The sequence below is a fragment of the Onychostruthus taczanowskii genome, unplaced genomic scaffold (genome assembly GCF_017590055.1).
Source record: "Onychostruthus taczanowskii isolate IOZ18803 unplaced genomic scaffold, ASM1759005v1 scaffold2, whole genome shotgun sequence".
NCBI lineage: Eukaryota > Metazoa > Chordata > Aves > Passeriformes > Passeridae > Onychostruthus > Onychostruthus taczanowskii.
Genome location: NW_024499239.1, coordinates 8,502,414 through 8,517,040, shown reverse-complemented (window position 1 = coordinate 8,517,040; position 14,627 = coordinate 8,502,414). Strand labels below are relative to the sequence as shown.

General features: G+C 36.9%; 1 protein-coding gene across 1 annotated transcript in view; it reads left to right on the top strand.

Moving 5' to 3' along the window:
* The window catches only part of NWD2 (NACHT and WD repeat domain containing 2), a 49,804-nt gene that overhangs the window by 18,509 nt on the left and 16,668 nt on the right, over nucleotides 1-14,627 (top strand). The window contains exons 2-3 of the mRNA XM_041402957.1: nucleotides 2,337-2,425; nucleotides 7,284-7,400. Of these exons, the coding sequence (XP_041258891.1) occupies nucleotides 2,337-2,425; nucleotides 7,284-7,400 (206 nt within the window). The remainder of the gene's footprint in view (nucleotides 1-2,336; nucleotides 2,426-7,283; nucleotides 7,401-14,627) is intronic.

The following is a 14,627-nucleotide window of genomic DNA, read 5'->3' as shown; positions in this document are numbered from 1 at the left end:
TTGACACTGAGTCCTTGGGACCAGCTACTTTACAGCTTTGCTCCCACTAGCCCAGACAGGAGCCGAAGTCTTCCCAGGCAGTGTCCAAGCAGCCTGGATAACTAAGCCAAACCTGCAAGTTCTCCTGAGGATCGCCGCAGGTTTCTGCAAGGGGTGCTCAGGTCAGGTCACTAGGGCTAACCTCCCTCCTGAGGTGCTGTCAGCAGAAACTTGGTCAGCCATGAACTTGCCTAGTTGAGTCTTAAAGAGCTCCAAGGACGGAGGAGCTTCTCCTGGTGCCCAACCTGAACTTCCAAGCTGTAGTATGTTATCATTGTCTTTGTTGTATTCTCTGGCATGAAGAGCTTGGCTCTGTCATCTTTGTAAATGCCTTGGAAGTAATTGTAGGCTGCATTGGCTCCCTCTTACACTCTTCACTGGACTAACTAAACATGTCCAGATCCCTCCATCTCTCTGTGTAGGCCATGTGCTTTTGGCCTCTGTCTGAGAAGCCTCTCCAGTTTCCTGCCCATCCTCCTGATTTGGCGTGCCCAGAGCTGGGCACAGCACTCCTGGTGCAGCCAGGGAGTGTCAGGGAGAGGAGCGTAGTGACTGCCCCAGAGAAACTGAGACTACACTCACCCAAATGTAGCCCAGAGCAGGGTCTCTTATTAACGGTGTTCAGATTGGATATATAAGAGATCTGCACTTCATTGAAAGTGAGATTTAGAATTTCATTGTGCATGGCGTGTGGACAGTCAAATGGAAAGCCTGTGATGTAGCAAGGACTTTAATGCTTCCTGGACCAGTTTTAGAACACATAAGATTGTATATTTTAAAACATTAAAGCATAAATGCATTGCATTACATTATTCCACTTAGAGGGGATGTTTTCTGAAAGCATCTCTGACTTCTTTCCACATCAAAAGTTTGTGAAGGAAGAACTGTGGTAATTCCAATAAATTGAATTAAACCTGACTGTACTTTTGAACCTTTTGTTATAGACTTTTTTACCTTGATGAAGATTTCAGGAGAAATAATTATCTGGATGTTTCTGGATTGCTTTCTGTTCGTGAAAATAAGTGGTAATTACACCACACATTTGTGTAATATTTCAAAGATACACTTAAACGGTGAGAAGGATGTTATTCATTTGGTGTAATAAATTAAATTACAGATTTCACACTTTCCTAGATTTTTTAGATGAAAACTTTATACATCTGTGACCATGATTTTACGAACAGACATCTGACTCAGGGATGTCAGCTCTGGCTCTGACTGTGGCTCTAAAGCATTGTTAGATTTGCAGATATCTCTTCTTTGCAACAATATGGGAAGCATCAAATCAGTTGTAATCTATTGTTTTGTTTCAGGGCAGTTACACAAATAATGCGATACCTGAAGTATATGTTCCCTATCATTTATAAGTTAACACTTCATTTTTCATCACATGGCACTCACACCTAGTGGTTTACAACAGCTTTTTTTCTATTTTTGAAAATAATTTAGCAACAGTGCTGCTCTGTGTGGTCTCAGCTCAGTTGCAATGTAGCAAAATCCATCACATATCATAGTCTTGTGAAAGAGAATAAAATTTATTGCCTATACAAAATTTCACTACTAACCGAGTTTATTTCATATTTGACCAGATGTGCAAGTGGTATGTTTTATAAAAATGTGTTGAGATTTACTTGGATATACTGAACTTAATAATAATTTTGGTGTCATTGCCATATTTTGGTGTCATAATCAAAATGTGTCATTTTGCATGGTAAGAATTACATGATATCAGAACTGGGTATTTGGTATTATAGGAGGAATCACCAGGGCAAAAGATAAATAATGCTAATAATGATGAATAATGGTTTTAAGATACTATTAGATTAAAGATGATGAAGAAAGTTATACATTTGGGACAATCTTGTTAGTTCATGTCATTGATTTGTGTCTAAGTATTGAGATCTCTTTCATCTTTGGTGTATCTCTTTTTTCCATGGTGTTTCTTATTTGTAAAATTCAGCTTTCTGGAAACGAAATAGAAGTCAAAACAATAAAGAAATTCTAAACTGCAAAATGAATTCAGCTCTACCGAATTGTAATATGCTGCAACAGTAAGATGTGTATGAAGCATAATTTTGACACATACAAACACATTTATGTGATTTTACGTATATTTACACATGCTAGCACTTCCCTGTGTTTGTACAATATACAATTTGGGGTTTAGATCCCCGCACTTGATTTTCATTAGCTCTCTGTGTGTGTTAAGGGTTCATTTTTAAGTGAAAAATCTGTATCCCTGACTAAAAGAAGAGTTTATATAAATATTGTTAATAGCATCTTTTTCAACAACACAGATACAATAGCAGAAAGGAGAGCCTTAAGAGAACATGTGTATCCTAAGCTGAGAGAATTCTGCAGAGAAAACTATGGCCTGGAATTTCAGGTAGGTTTCATTGTGTTGAATCTTGTATTAATTTGTGTTGAAATTAACTCTATTTAGAACAGATAACATTTTAAATATCATTGGTGAAATAGAAAATTACAAAAACTTTGTTTCACATTATCACACTCAAAATTGTTGGGGTTGGAAGGGATCACTGGAGGTAGTGTAGTGCATTCCCCCTGCCTAAACAGGTTCACCTGGAGCAAGTTGCATAGGATTGCATCCAAATAGGTTTTGAGTACCTCCAGAGAAGAGGACTCCACACCCTCTCTGGCCAGTCTCTTCCAGTGCACTGTAAAGCAGTTAGAGTTGCTCCTCACAGTAAAGAAGTTCTTCCTCATATTTAGGTTGAGCTTGCTGTGTGCCAGTTTCTGCCCATTGCCTCTTACCCTATCGCTTGGTGCTACCAAGAAGAGCTGGCTACTTCCTCTTGACACCCACCTTTAGGTTATTTTATTTTACCCAAGGTGTGCTTGGGTAAAATCCCCTCTCATTTGTATCTTCTCCAGGCTAAACAGGCCTAGCTCTCTCAGCCCTTGATGTACTTAAATTATTTTACAAGCAGATTTGAGGTAAATTCTGAATAGATGAAAAAGCACCACCTCTCTTTTAGGTATTCAGAGTATATAAGAAGAAATAATGTTACATCTGAATTACTGTGTTGTGTTTCTAGAAACCATATTTAAGTTCCACAGTAATGTGGGAAATAATTTAACCAGGTGAATGCCAAAACTGATTACCAAAATGAATTGAATTTGGTGCATTTTTATTGTGATTATATACTATGGAACTTGCTTTCTTTAATGTCAACTGTAGCATTCCCATTGCTCAGTCAGTTTATGTATTCTTCTCTTTCTAGAACCATTTCTCTGCTAAGAGAAACAAATACAGCTTGTGATGTTGCAAAAATGTTGTTCAGTCTTCCAAAAATTCTGGCTCTGCATCCACAAGTTTTCCTTGCATACTGAGTGACCCCGAAAATTCATCTCTCCAGAGTGTAGTTTGGAAACAGCTAATGCCTTTTATGCAACATCCTGTTCCTCCCACTGTATTATTCTCGATGCGCATGCAGCTGGTTTTTAATCAAAATAACAAGTTCTTAAATTAGGATATTTGGTTTTAATTCCCTGAGTCACAGTAGAGTTGCTGAATCTGCATGATGGTAAATTCCAGTGATTTTTGATTATGGCTATAAAAGAATTTCAGCTGAAGGTCCTAGCTCATCAGCTGATTGGGAAGTCCCAGCTGCAGTGGTACATGAAAAGAATAGCAAAAGATATTTAAATAATGTTTTTGTTGTATTACTACCATGTGATATTAATCGAAAATATCAACCCCTTATTTCTGTTATCTTTGTGGAGACTTCTTGGTGAAGGAAATGTCTCTTCCAAGTAGATCATAATCCACTGAATTCTTTGTGAGAGGACACATCTTTCTTCAAACAGATTGTAATGTAGTCTTTAGGGGAGGAACAATTAACTTTACTCTAGTTGATATTTATGGTAGCAAATTATTTTATCATGTAGTTTCAACACCAGCATGTTTATGTTATATGAGGTGTGAAAGACAGCTCTATTGACACAATTCAGAAAACTGCTAGAAAGCTACCACATTTCTGGGGAAGCAAAGTAGGAAGATGTACAAAAATAACCAAGGAAAAGTAGCAAAGCCTTTTGAAAGAGACTCTGAGGTAGACTTTAGTAAGACCTTTTTTTTTTTTTCCTTATTCCAGTCCTGATACACTACATTTCTTGGGTTAGCATGAAAAATCAAGACTACATTTTTTTGTGCAGTGTTAAAATATTATGTAATTTTCAGATACAGGGGTAAATTTATGTTTCTCTGTACCGAGCACAGCACATAACTTTTCATCCTGGTATGTAATCTTCTACTGACCAAACAAGAGCTACCTCTCATGTGACTACCACAAATGCACTACTCAGGACACCCTCTACCTAATAAATCATGACCCAAATGAAAAGCATCTGAGAACATGCATTACTCCAAGTTTCACTGAGTAACCTGGCTGCACTCTATTTCAGTTGTTGCAAAGCATGAGATCTGTGAGGTGTCATTGATCTGGTGGGAGCTCTTACTGAACATAATCACCATATGAGTGGAAGCAGAACTGATTATCTTCAATCATACTATGAATTTGTTGGTTTGATGCTCTTTTTTTTCATTGTAACAGAAAATATTTCAGAAAAAGACACACTTATTGGCTAAGAAGGCAGATAAGCTGAGAAAAAACTTCCAGAATTCATGGTGGTTTTGACCTGAAATACAGTACTTTTACAAGAGAGGATGGAGAGGTTAAAGAAAGTAGTTGTAACTGAAAATTTTGGGAGGCTCACCAAACATACTTAATTAGCAACATACACTTCTTCAAAACAATGAACCATTTCAAATAATTTTCAACAGGATATATGTGCTAGAAGGAAAGTAGAATTTTACATTAATGGAATTTTTAGTTCCTTTTTAAGCTCATGAAAGTGATTTTTTTTAAAAAAAATTGTCTCCAAAGCAAAATCTGTGAAACTGTAAGATTGGTAGGACAAAAGCTAAAGTAAGCAAAAGGAAACACTGAATAATGAATGGAAAATCTCTTGTTAGGTGACTAGTGTGGAATTGAACTACAGCAGTGTCAATCCACTGTGGGTAAGGAACTCTTGCAGAGGGCACTACTTGTCATATGACCTTGGCAGCCCTGCTAAAAGTTTGAGTGTTTGTCACACAGTTTTCCAAGTATAAGTGAACACATGCTTCAAAATCAGATATAATTGTCTCTTTGTTCTATTTCTTTAATTTTGTAAATCCTATTTATTTTAGTTGGCATAATGATCAACTGATGAGACCTTTTCTTTGAAATTTTTGGTGTCTTCGGGGCTTTGTTCGGTAAAATATTTACTCTTGCAGGACCAAATTGTATCATGTTAAGATACTATGCACCAAAATTGTTACCCCATAAATAACAAACAGCCACTGAGCCCCTGCAATTATCTGGTACTCCAGGGAGTTTCTTCTTCACATTTTCAGAATTAATGTGATTTCTGAACAGTTAATTAAAATAGAAATTGCTTTCACATTTCAGAGGAACCTCAGCAGCACAATAAATTCATTCAACAAGTAATTAAAACATTTTTTTACTGTATGCTAAGATTGGTATCTGAAGGATTTTATAATGAGAATATTTAAGTCTTATCATACATCATGCAAGTAATCACAGATTAATACAATGTGAAGTTCGATAATAAAGTTGTATTAATAAATAACAGAAAGTAGAGAGGAAGAGTGGAACACTTTTTTTCTTAATGAGACTAAAAAGAAAGGACAGAAAAGAAATCTGTGCAAGTGAGAGAAATAGGAAGGTTATTTGAAATGCAGTTTTGTAGAGCAGAAAATGCATGCTCCTGCAAAATTTTGCAACAGAGTTTCTGTGAAAAGTAAAGATATTGAGTGTATTTTCTTGGCAGTCTAAGCTACACTTAGACTGCCAAGAAAACACTCTCAATATCTTTTTTTACACTCAATGCATTCCATACCTGGGTTTTTTCACTCATCATGAGTCACACAGGACACTACCTGCCATGTTTAGTAACAATGTGCCTGCTGCAGCAGACACTGATATGAGTCACAAACTTTTAAGGCAGAAATAATCAATGAGACTATTGGTAGTGCAATTACACATGGGCATAAATAGCTCTAGGATTTGGTCTTAAACTTTGGTATTGGTAAGAGAAATTTCCCAAGAGTAACCAGCTGTAATCTGCTGAAATTTAGTTTTAAATCAACTGATTTTTAGTTCTTATATTAAATCTTCAGGCTATTTTTTATAATCTGTTTGGACAACAGCTAATTTTATGATTCTGTTTCTTGCAGAGTCCTTCCTATTGAAAAAACCAATATTAAAATAAACTGTAATTTTGTAATATATTTATGTATTAGCATAATTTTGATTGGTTTTTTAAACTATCCATTTAGACTTTTTTTTTTGTTAAAGTCACATATATGTTAATCAGTAGTAATCAGTAGTAAATGAGAGAGTAGTAGCCTGTACCATGAGTTTTGTTCCAAAAGTAATTCACACAGATGATCACTATCCTTTTAAATTTGATTTCCCACTGTAAGAATTCAGTCTTTTAGTTAAAATGTATAGTGAAATCACAAGTCATCACTGAATTTGTTCAAATAAGTATAACATGAATAGTTTCTTCCAGGAGAAAGATCATGATTTGTTTGCAGCTAATTAGGGTCATGAAACTGAGTCTGTAGCTAAATATGAAAGTCTGGACAGCAAGCTCTCTTCCACTGCACATCTCTACAATCTCTGCTTCCAAAGTACAAGGATCAGCTAACAAAGAAATTATGATAATGTAAAACCATTGCTATTCTTTCTTTTGAGCCATGTGCACAGAATGAGTTTGTGTCCTGTGGATACAAGTGACACTGGATGTTAAGTCATGGTCTTGACTGTGATCCACAGTGGGATTCCCATTAATTTTTATGGAGACAGGATTTTTTTTCGATTCTTTTGTCATTATTCTTACCTACCCATTATATGCAATCTAGTAGCAAATAAAGGACTGCATCAAATCAAGATCTTGTCATGCTAATCTCCATATGACTATGAAATGAGAGACTGTCCCAGGAGGGACTATCTGGGAGGGAAGGTAAGAGGCTGGAATTCTTATTTGTATTAGGAAACCCTGACAGTCTGTGCAAGGACCAGATGGAGAACCCATTGCATTTTACCACGCTGAAGAGCAAAGTTTAGTGCAGAGGATGTTGGCAAAGCTAATTTTCAGTTTGATTGGTAGAAAGGGCATATGATAAGTAACTGTTGCATACTGTTTTCCAGGTCATAGACTTATACTGGGGAGTTGAAGCAGATGAATGGGACAGTCCTGAGCTGCAGAAGACTCGCATGAAGCTGCTTGAAGATTGCTTGAAAAGTTCTGCAGGTCCATGTTTTGTTGTGGGTATAAAAATAATGTTTTACTTTACAAGAAAAATGTAATGTTATCTATCCTAGCGTGCATGATTCAGTAACAAATATGTGATTTTCTTTTTTCTGAAATACTCTATGCTCATTGCTGTGCATTTGCTATGCAAATATTTCCCTATGCAGCTCTGCAGATTAACAGTGATTACTCAGTATTAGTGGAGAGGAAAGAAGGATCTTTAATGATCAGTCCTCATAGCAAGATGGGTATGACTGTACTACTATCACAACAGAATTATTGAGAACTTGTTTAAGGAGGCCACAGTTAATTAATTCTTGGTACTTCTCACACATGCATTGTCAGCTGGCCTGGAAAAACTTATAAAAAAGCAGCAGCAAAGAACTACCTGGTCTGATCAGCATTTGCTGTTTCACAAACCCAGGACAATTTAGTATGGCAGGTATTAGAGACTGAAAAGACTGGAGGTCAGTGACAGCCTGAGGAGGCTCTGAGTCTGTGATATCACAGAATCACTAAGTTGGAAGAGACATTCAAGGTCTTTGAGTCCAACCCATGCCCTAACAGCTCATCTAAACCATGGCACCGAGTGCTACATCCATTCTGTTTAAACACATCCATGGATGGTGACTCCTCCCCCTCCCCAGACAGACCATTCCAGAACGCTATCACTCTTTCCGTAAAAACATTTTTCCTAATTTTCCTGTATTTCTCTTGGTGAAGCTTAGGACACAGCAGAATATGGCTGTGTCCTCTGGTTCTCTCAGTTGTTGCCTGGAGAAAGAGACCAACCCCCACCTGACTACAACCACCTTTCAGGAAGTTGTAGAGAGTGATAAGGTCAGCTCTGATATACTGATAAGCAATTGATTGTTCTCTCCATGGTCACTTGCTAGACTTCAATGCAAAACAGTCTTAAAACCATGCTTTCACTATCCCAAATTTTCTTTTCTATACTGTATTTGCCAAAAAAATACTTTACAAAAGGTACAAAATTTTTCTCATTTGTGTCTAAACGTAGCTAAGTCAACTCTAAATCTTAGTCTTGTCATAATAAGGCAAAGAAAAAACTGCAAGTCCTTGATTATTTTTTTAAGTGAAGAATGTTAAAGATTTTGTGAACTGAATCCAGTGGGAGTGAAAGGATACAAAACACTGCCTGCTGTGAAGGCTGGAGATCACGTCTCTCCATGCCAAACATCATACAAGGAACAACCTGTAGCATGTGTCATTCTGTATTTCTATCACACCCTTACAACCATCTCTCTGGCTCTTATTCATTCACCTGTTTGCCTGACTTCCTTATTTAGCTTTAGAGCCCTGGAGAACAAAGACTTTACCATAAGAACCCAGCATCTGGAGTACAGAGTCTGGGCTGGGTTTGATGCTGTCATGACACTGTTTTTCACAAGCACACACTGGCCCAGATCTCTAGAGAGTTTGGGTAGCTTTCATCTTGTGTGACTATATTTAATTTTCAGGGTTTATTTTTCTACTTTCTGTCTTCCCTTTGATGAAAAAACCAGATTTGGAACAGAAAGGCATGGAGGTTTTCATGTAGCAACACCCAGTGTCCTTAGACATGATTTGTAAAATCTCTGATAGTGAAGGAAACCTTGTCACATACTCTTGCTGCATATTTTAGCAGCTCACAGTCTTGAAGCTTTTAAAAACTGCCTGCCTGATATTGTTACTAAAGAAATCAAGCTGAATGAGAATTTTTAAACAGAATGAAACTGTTAGCAAAGAGGTTGCAGTGACTTCAATGTTTATTTCAGGTTTTCCAAGTATGGGCCAAAGTAGTTGTTCTCCCAGTGACTAGACTGGCAAAACCACAGAAACCTGTTTATGCACGTTTGTTTTTCTCTCTGTTGTACCATAGTGAGATGAAGTTTGTTTCATTTACAACAAAAATTGAAGATGATTCTACTCCAACAAGCATAATTATTTTTAATTTATAGTAACATTATGAAAAATTGACTTTGGCACTGCAGGCTTTGGGCAGCTTGCCATTTCTTGAGAAAGTTCTATAAAATGTGCCACTTCTTTTCAGCTGGTGGTGTTTTTTTGGGGATTTTTTTTTTGTTGGTTTGGTTTTGGGGTTTTTTTTTTGTAGTTATCAATTACCACTTTTTGAATTGAGACACAGATCTGGGATTAAATGGAACTATTCAGAATTATCTACTTGATATATACTGATTTTAGAAAGTGTTTTTAATGGCAATTTTTGCCTGCATTGTAATATTGGATGGAGAGGAAATGAAATTCAGTCCTTAAATTATTGCAGTGAATAAGTTGGAAGTCCCAAGCTTTTCTCCAGATAGGAAACAATATAATCAAAATTAACACATACTCATAAGCACAAGGAGGAACACAGTTCTGAAAAAAATGCAAAACTCATTTCCTGTGAACACTGACTTTGGGAATGTACAGTTCTTCTCTTAACTGCTGCCTGACCTCTACTAATACTTGATTCAGTTAAGGGAGAGGGAAGTTGTTTGGATTTTGGTTAGGCTGGTGTTGTTTGTTAGGTTGTGGTTTTTGTTTGGGGGTTTTTCTGCTGTATAAAATCAGTGCCTATTATATCATCATTTAAATAATTTAAATACTCATAGCTTTTACTGTAAGTAAATACATACCATGCTATTTTTGATGTACAGAATAATTTATGAAGACTCATTTATGAGGGGAAAATACTTTTCATACAAATTTTATGCTGATATCTTGTCTTTGGAATCTACAGGGGAAGATTGAAATGCAGTATATTGTGAACTGCTTAAACTCTATGTTGCACAACAATACCAAAGAAAAAAATTGATTTGGTGCATCACTGGCACCTTGACATTTACATACATCCTGCAAATTATAACACATAGGTGCTTTTCCATCTGCATAGCACCACACAGTCTCTGCCTGAACTGCTGTCCTTGCATGACCATGCCCTGAAAGATTGTAAAATGAAAAAGAGAAATGGAAATTAAATGTCAGTCTGTTACCTGTAAAGGTTTGCTCAATTAATGCTTGGGACTGTACAAACCTTAAAGGTTATCTCCACCTATAATTTAAAACATCTGGGTCAAAGAATATTAAAAACATTCTCAACATACTCTGAACAACTGGAATTTAGATTAGCCTTCTCAATTTACCAGCAGCTTGTTCTTAATCTGAACCTGTTAACAGCATCCATAACCAGTTCTCTTCCTTGTTTGCTGATGGGGAACAGGTGACCACTCAGAGATACGAGATTCACCAAACATTTTGAATTGGGTCTCACCACGTCCTCGAGAGCTGCCACATCTAAACAAATGTATTCTGAGCTCCTGCATCAGACTTTGTGTTTTCACTGGTCTGCTGAGGTACCCACAGAGTATTTCTGAAGCTCCTCTTTCCACAGACCTCCTGGGGGTGTAAAAAAATTCTTTCCTTCACTTCAGTCCAGGGCAAGAGCAGGAGGAAGTGACTGACAGGCCTGAATTCAGGAGCACACATGAATCCCTTCCTGAACAGTTCCTAGGGAAGCATAACACTCTTCCAAGTTCCATAGACCTAAAGAACCTAGCATTATAAATTTGGAGTTCCAAAATCCAAAGTAGGATTTTAAAAGAATATTCGCAATTTACAATATTTGGCGTGTCCTTAAATCACACTGAAATTGAAGAGGAAGTATGGTAAATTATGGAGTGGAATGTTTCTACTGTTTGTGTCTTTGTGTTCTTCAGTATAATGCATGCTTTAATTGTTCCATGAAATATATTGCTGCAGTCTCTCTTCTTAGTACAAATGGTTGATAATTAATTTTGAGTGCATTCCAGCTCAGAGAAAATTCTAAATTATATTATTACTGCTCTGCTGGATCTCCTCAACTCCAGTTTCAGTTCTGGTGTTACTTTAAGGTTTATTCCTAATGTAAAAATGAAATAAACACAAGGTCTGGAATGCCTAAGTTATATTTTGCTTTTGCTTTCCTGGGAAATTCTACAAACACTTTAAGTTAGGGAGGCAAAAGTCAGTCAAATGTATCTATGCTAAAACATCCAGTTCAGGGGGAATGATAAGGACCCAGTGCTTTTGGGGAATTCAGCAGGAGTTAACTGTGCTCGGGCATTTCAGTATTTAATTTTTGCCAAGGACACAGCTCTATTTATTTTTATATATTTGTTTTTAAGTGAATGAAGATAAAATATGTGGAGCCAGACATGGCAGAACAGTCCACCTCTTCCAGTAAAGTAAATTCCAAGAAAGAAATACCAAATTATTACTTTTCTTCTCACTCTGCATCTGATCTAAAAACCATCCAAACAAGAACTCCCTCTAATACAAGTGGTTTTGGTATCAGGAATGGCTCCATAGGACTTCTTGGCATTGAATCTGGAGTAAAGTACATGTCTGCAGATATTAATCCTATTTTAGATGGACAGGAAAGATTCTTCTGTAAATAATCAAAGTAGAGCTTTGAAACCCTTCAAAACAGACAAAGTGATCAATTTTAAAGGCAAAATACGCATTTTTCCCCCCTGCAAACTTGCCTCTTCTTTCACCTCAGGACTAAAAGGCGGTAAAGGATGTCTATCCCTTTCCTCATAGTTTGGCTCCGAACAACACATATACACAGAAAGTGAAATCAAGCATGAGGTGATATGACATGATTAAGCTATTGTAAGTTAATTCCTTCATCTGCTTTAGGGATGGGAATGTATTTTCCTGTGAATCATCTCTGATTCTCTAAATCTTAAATGTACTTAGCCTATTGGAAACAGGCACAAGATTGATCAGACAGCTTTTCCATGTAACACAGAAACTGCATGGGTTTTTTTATGTAGTCTAAAAATAACTTGCATTTTCAGTCAGAAGACTGCACATATTTTCTGTATAAGCCACTGTACTTCTTTTTCTTGACATAAATACAATTTCTGGTGCTGCGTTCCAGAAAGGTTAAGTATTGTATTTAATATGAATGACCATATTAGCGAGAATACGATTAACTTGAAGTCATATTTCCATCATTCTATGTAATGTGTAGAGGAAGAAATAGGCTGCATGAGATTTATGCAATTTATTTTCTCATGACCCTCAAGAACTTTACCAAACCATCTTCTGAGGTAGTACTATAATCAGTTAAATGTAATGATCTGCCCTACAAATGAATCTGTAGGTCAAAAATCCAGCATCAGCTCTTCTGCAGAAATGAGAGACATGGAGGGGATTCTAAACCTCGCAATGCTATTTCTGTCTAAAGAAACAGCATACTTTACAATATTTAGCAGGCAGCTGGTAAGTTCAAAGAGAGAAATTAACAGTGCTACTTGCAGCTAGCATATATACTTTCCCTTTTCTCAAATATGGACATCCAGTTCAGAGATTCCTTGGTTCTCCAATAACAAACCCAGAAAGAAACACCTACCCCAAAAATAACTAGTTCACTTTTCAGTCTGATTTTTGTTACATCCAGCTAGCAGTAGCTGGGTCTTTTTTTTTTTTTTTTTTTTTTTTTTGGAATAATCAGCATGTATAATTTTACAGGATCCCTCTTTCTTCAATGAAAGATGCTAATTTACGAAGTAAAATAGGAAAAAGTATCAGTGTGATACATCATGATGCTGTTATGCATCCTTAAGTTGTTGCCTCTTTTCTCTTAAAATATTTGCATTCAGTGCAATGTGCTTTCTTGAAGTTTGTATCCTGTTAATATGCAATGTAATAAGTTTCTTTCTTTCATAACTGGAGAACTTCACAGAGTAACTTTTTATTTCATTCCACCTTGAAAAAATGAAGGATAGAATATTTGCTTAGAAAACTAGGGAGACTGCAATTATTGTGAGTAAATTACATGTTCTTTTCTTGTTAGCTCTTCTGCATAGTACAGAAATTACTTTTTACTTTGAAACTGGTTTAAAATGCTTTAGTATACCAATGCTGCTCATGGCTAGAAACACAGATCACCAGCTGGCCACATGCTTTGGCAGACTGTATCCTCTGCCTCTCAGTTATACAAGTGCATGGCACAGACAAGACAGTGTTTTCATTCAGGTGAGTGGCATATATATATATATATATATTTGCTATGTTTCTTTCATTTCCATGGACATCTGCTGCAGAATTTTTGAACTTCTGGCTAATGATCTGACCCATTACCTGCAGGCAGTACTTAACAGTCACTGTTTGTATGCTTGCCATTAATTGTAAGTCAAATAACCTATTATGTAAAAATTAGTGTTAGAAAAGTCATGAAGATATCCCAATAGAAAGGCACTGTTTCATTTTTACCTCTTTGCCTCACCATTTAACACATAAATACCATCCCAAAATGAGAATGCAGAAAATAAGCTGCCTTTCTGATAAATACAAGAGCATATTTCATAGAAAATAAAGATATGGTCCTTTCGTGGATACGAAGTATACCAAAGAGGTCAGTAAAAATGCAGAGGACTGCCAGCTTTTGACTCCAGGGTTTGGGGTCCAGAAGCCAGTGCCCTGTCCTCCCAGGGACTACTGATAGGCTCAGAGTATCTTCCTCTTTTCTGACTGCATGATACCTGTGTCCCTGGGTACTCAGGAAGGCACATTAAACAGCAGGAGGAGGGGAAGCTTTTTCCCATTAGCTACTCTTCGCCTGTGAGATGCAAGACAGGGCTTCAAATCACAATTCTTTCTGGCTTGGATGAGTGTTGTGATTATTTTACAAAGCAGGGAAGGTTACACCACCATGCCTTCCTCTAAAAGACAATATTGATCTCCTTGCTGTTTCCAACAAAGGTGCATGCCCCATTCTCTGTAAGAAGGGCAGTGATTTCCACAGACAAAGTTATTGACTTCAGTCGGGGCTATTTGCAACAGTCTTTTAGTAAACCTAACCCTTTTGATTTGTTTTTCTACCCAGTTCCTCTCTTGTCAAGTGTTACAGGACCTGTCAAAGAGTTGACAGAAATCTGGACTGCAGTTGGAATTACCTGCAAGGTCCTGAGCTTTATGTGAAAGGAAAAATATACATGCCTGTCAAGAAATCTCCCATGCAATTTCAAAAATAGAGCAAAGTGAGAATAACACATTTGTTTGGAGGAGAATCAGAGTGAGTGAGCACCTCAGATCTTTAGGCAGAGGTAGGCAAAAATCTCCAGTTCTTCCTCTATGCTATCTTTATTTGCTGACCTCTTCCCTAAATATAATCTTTTTGACTGATTTTCTCACCTGCATCTATGCTCAGGCTGATCAAAGACCCAGCAATAATAAGCAGTGAAGGAAAA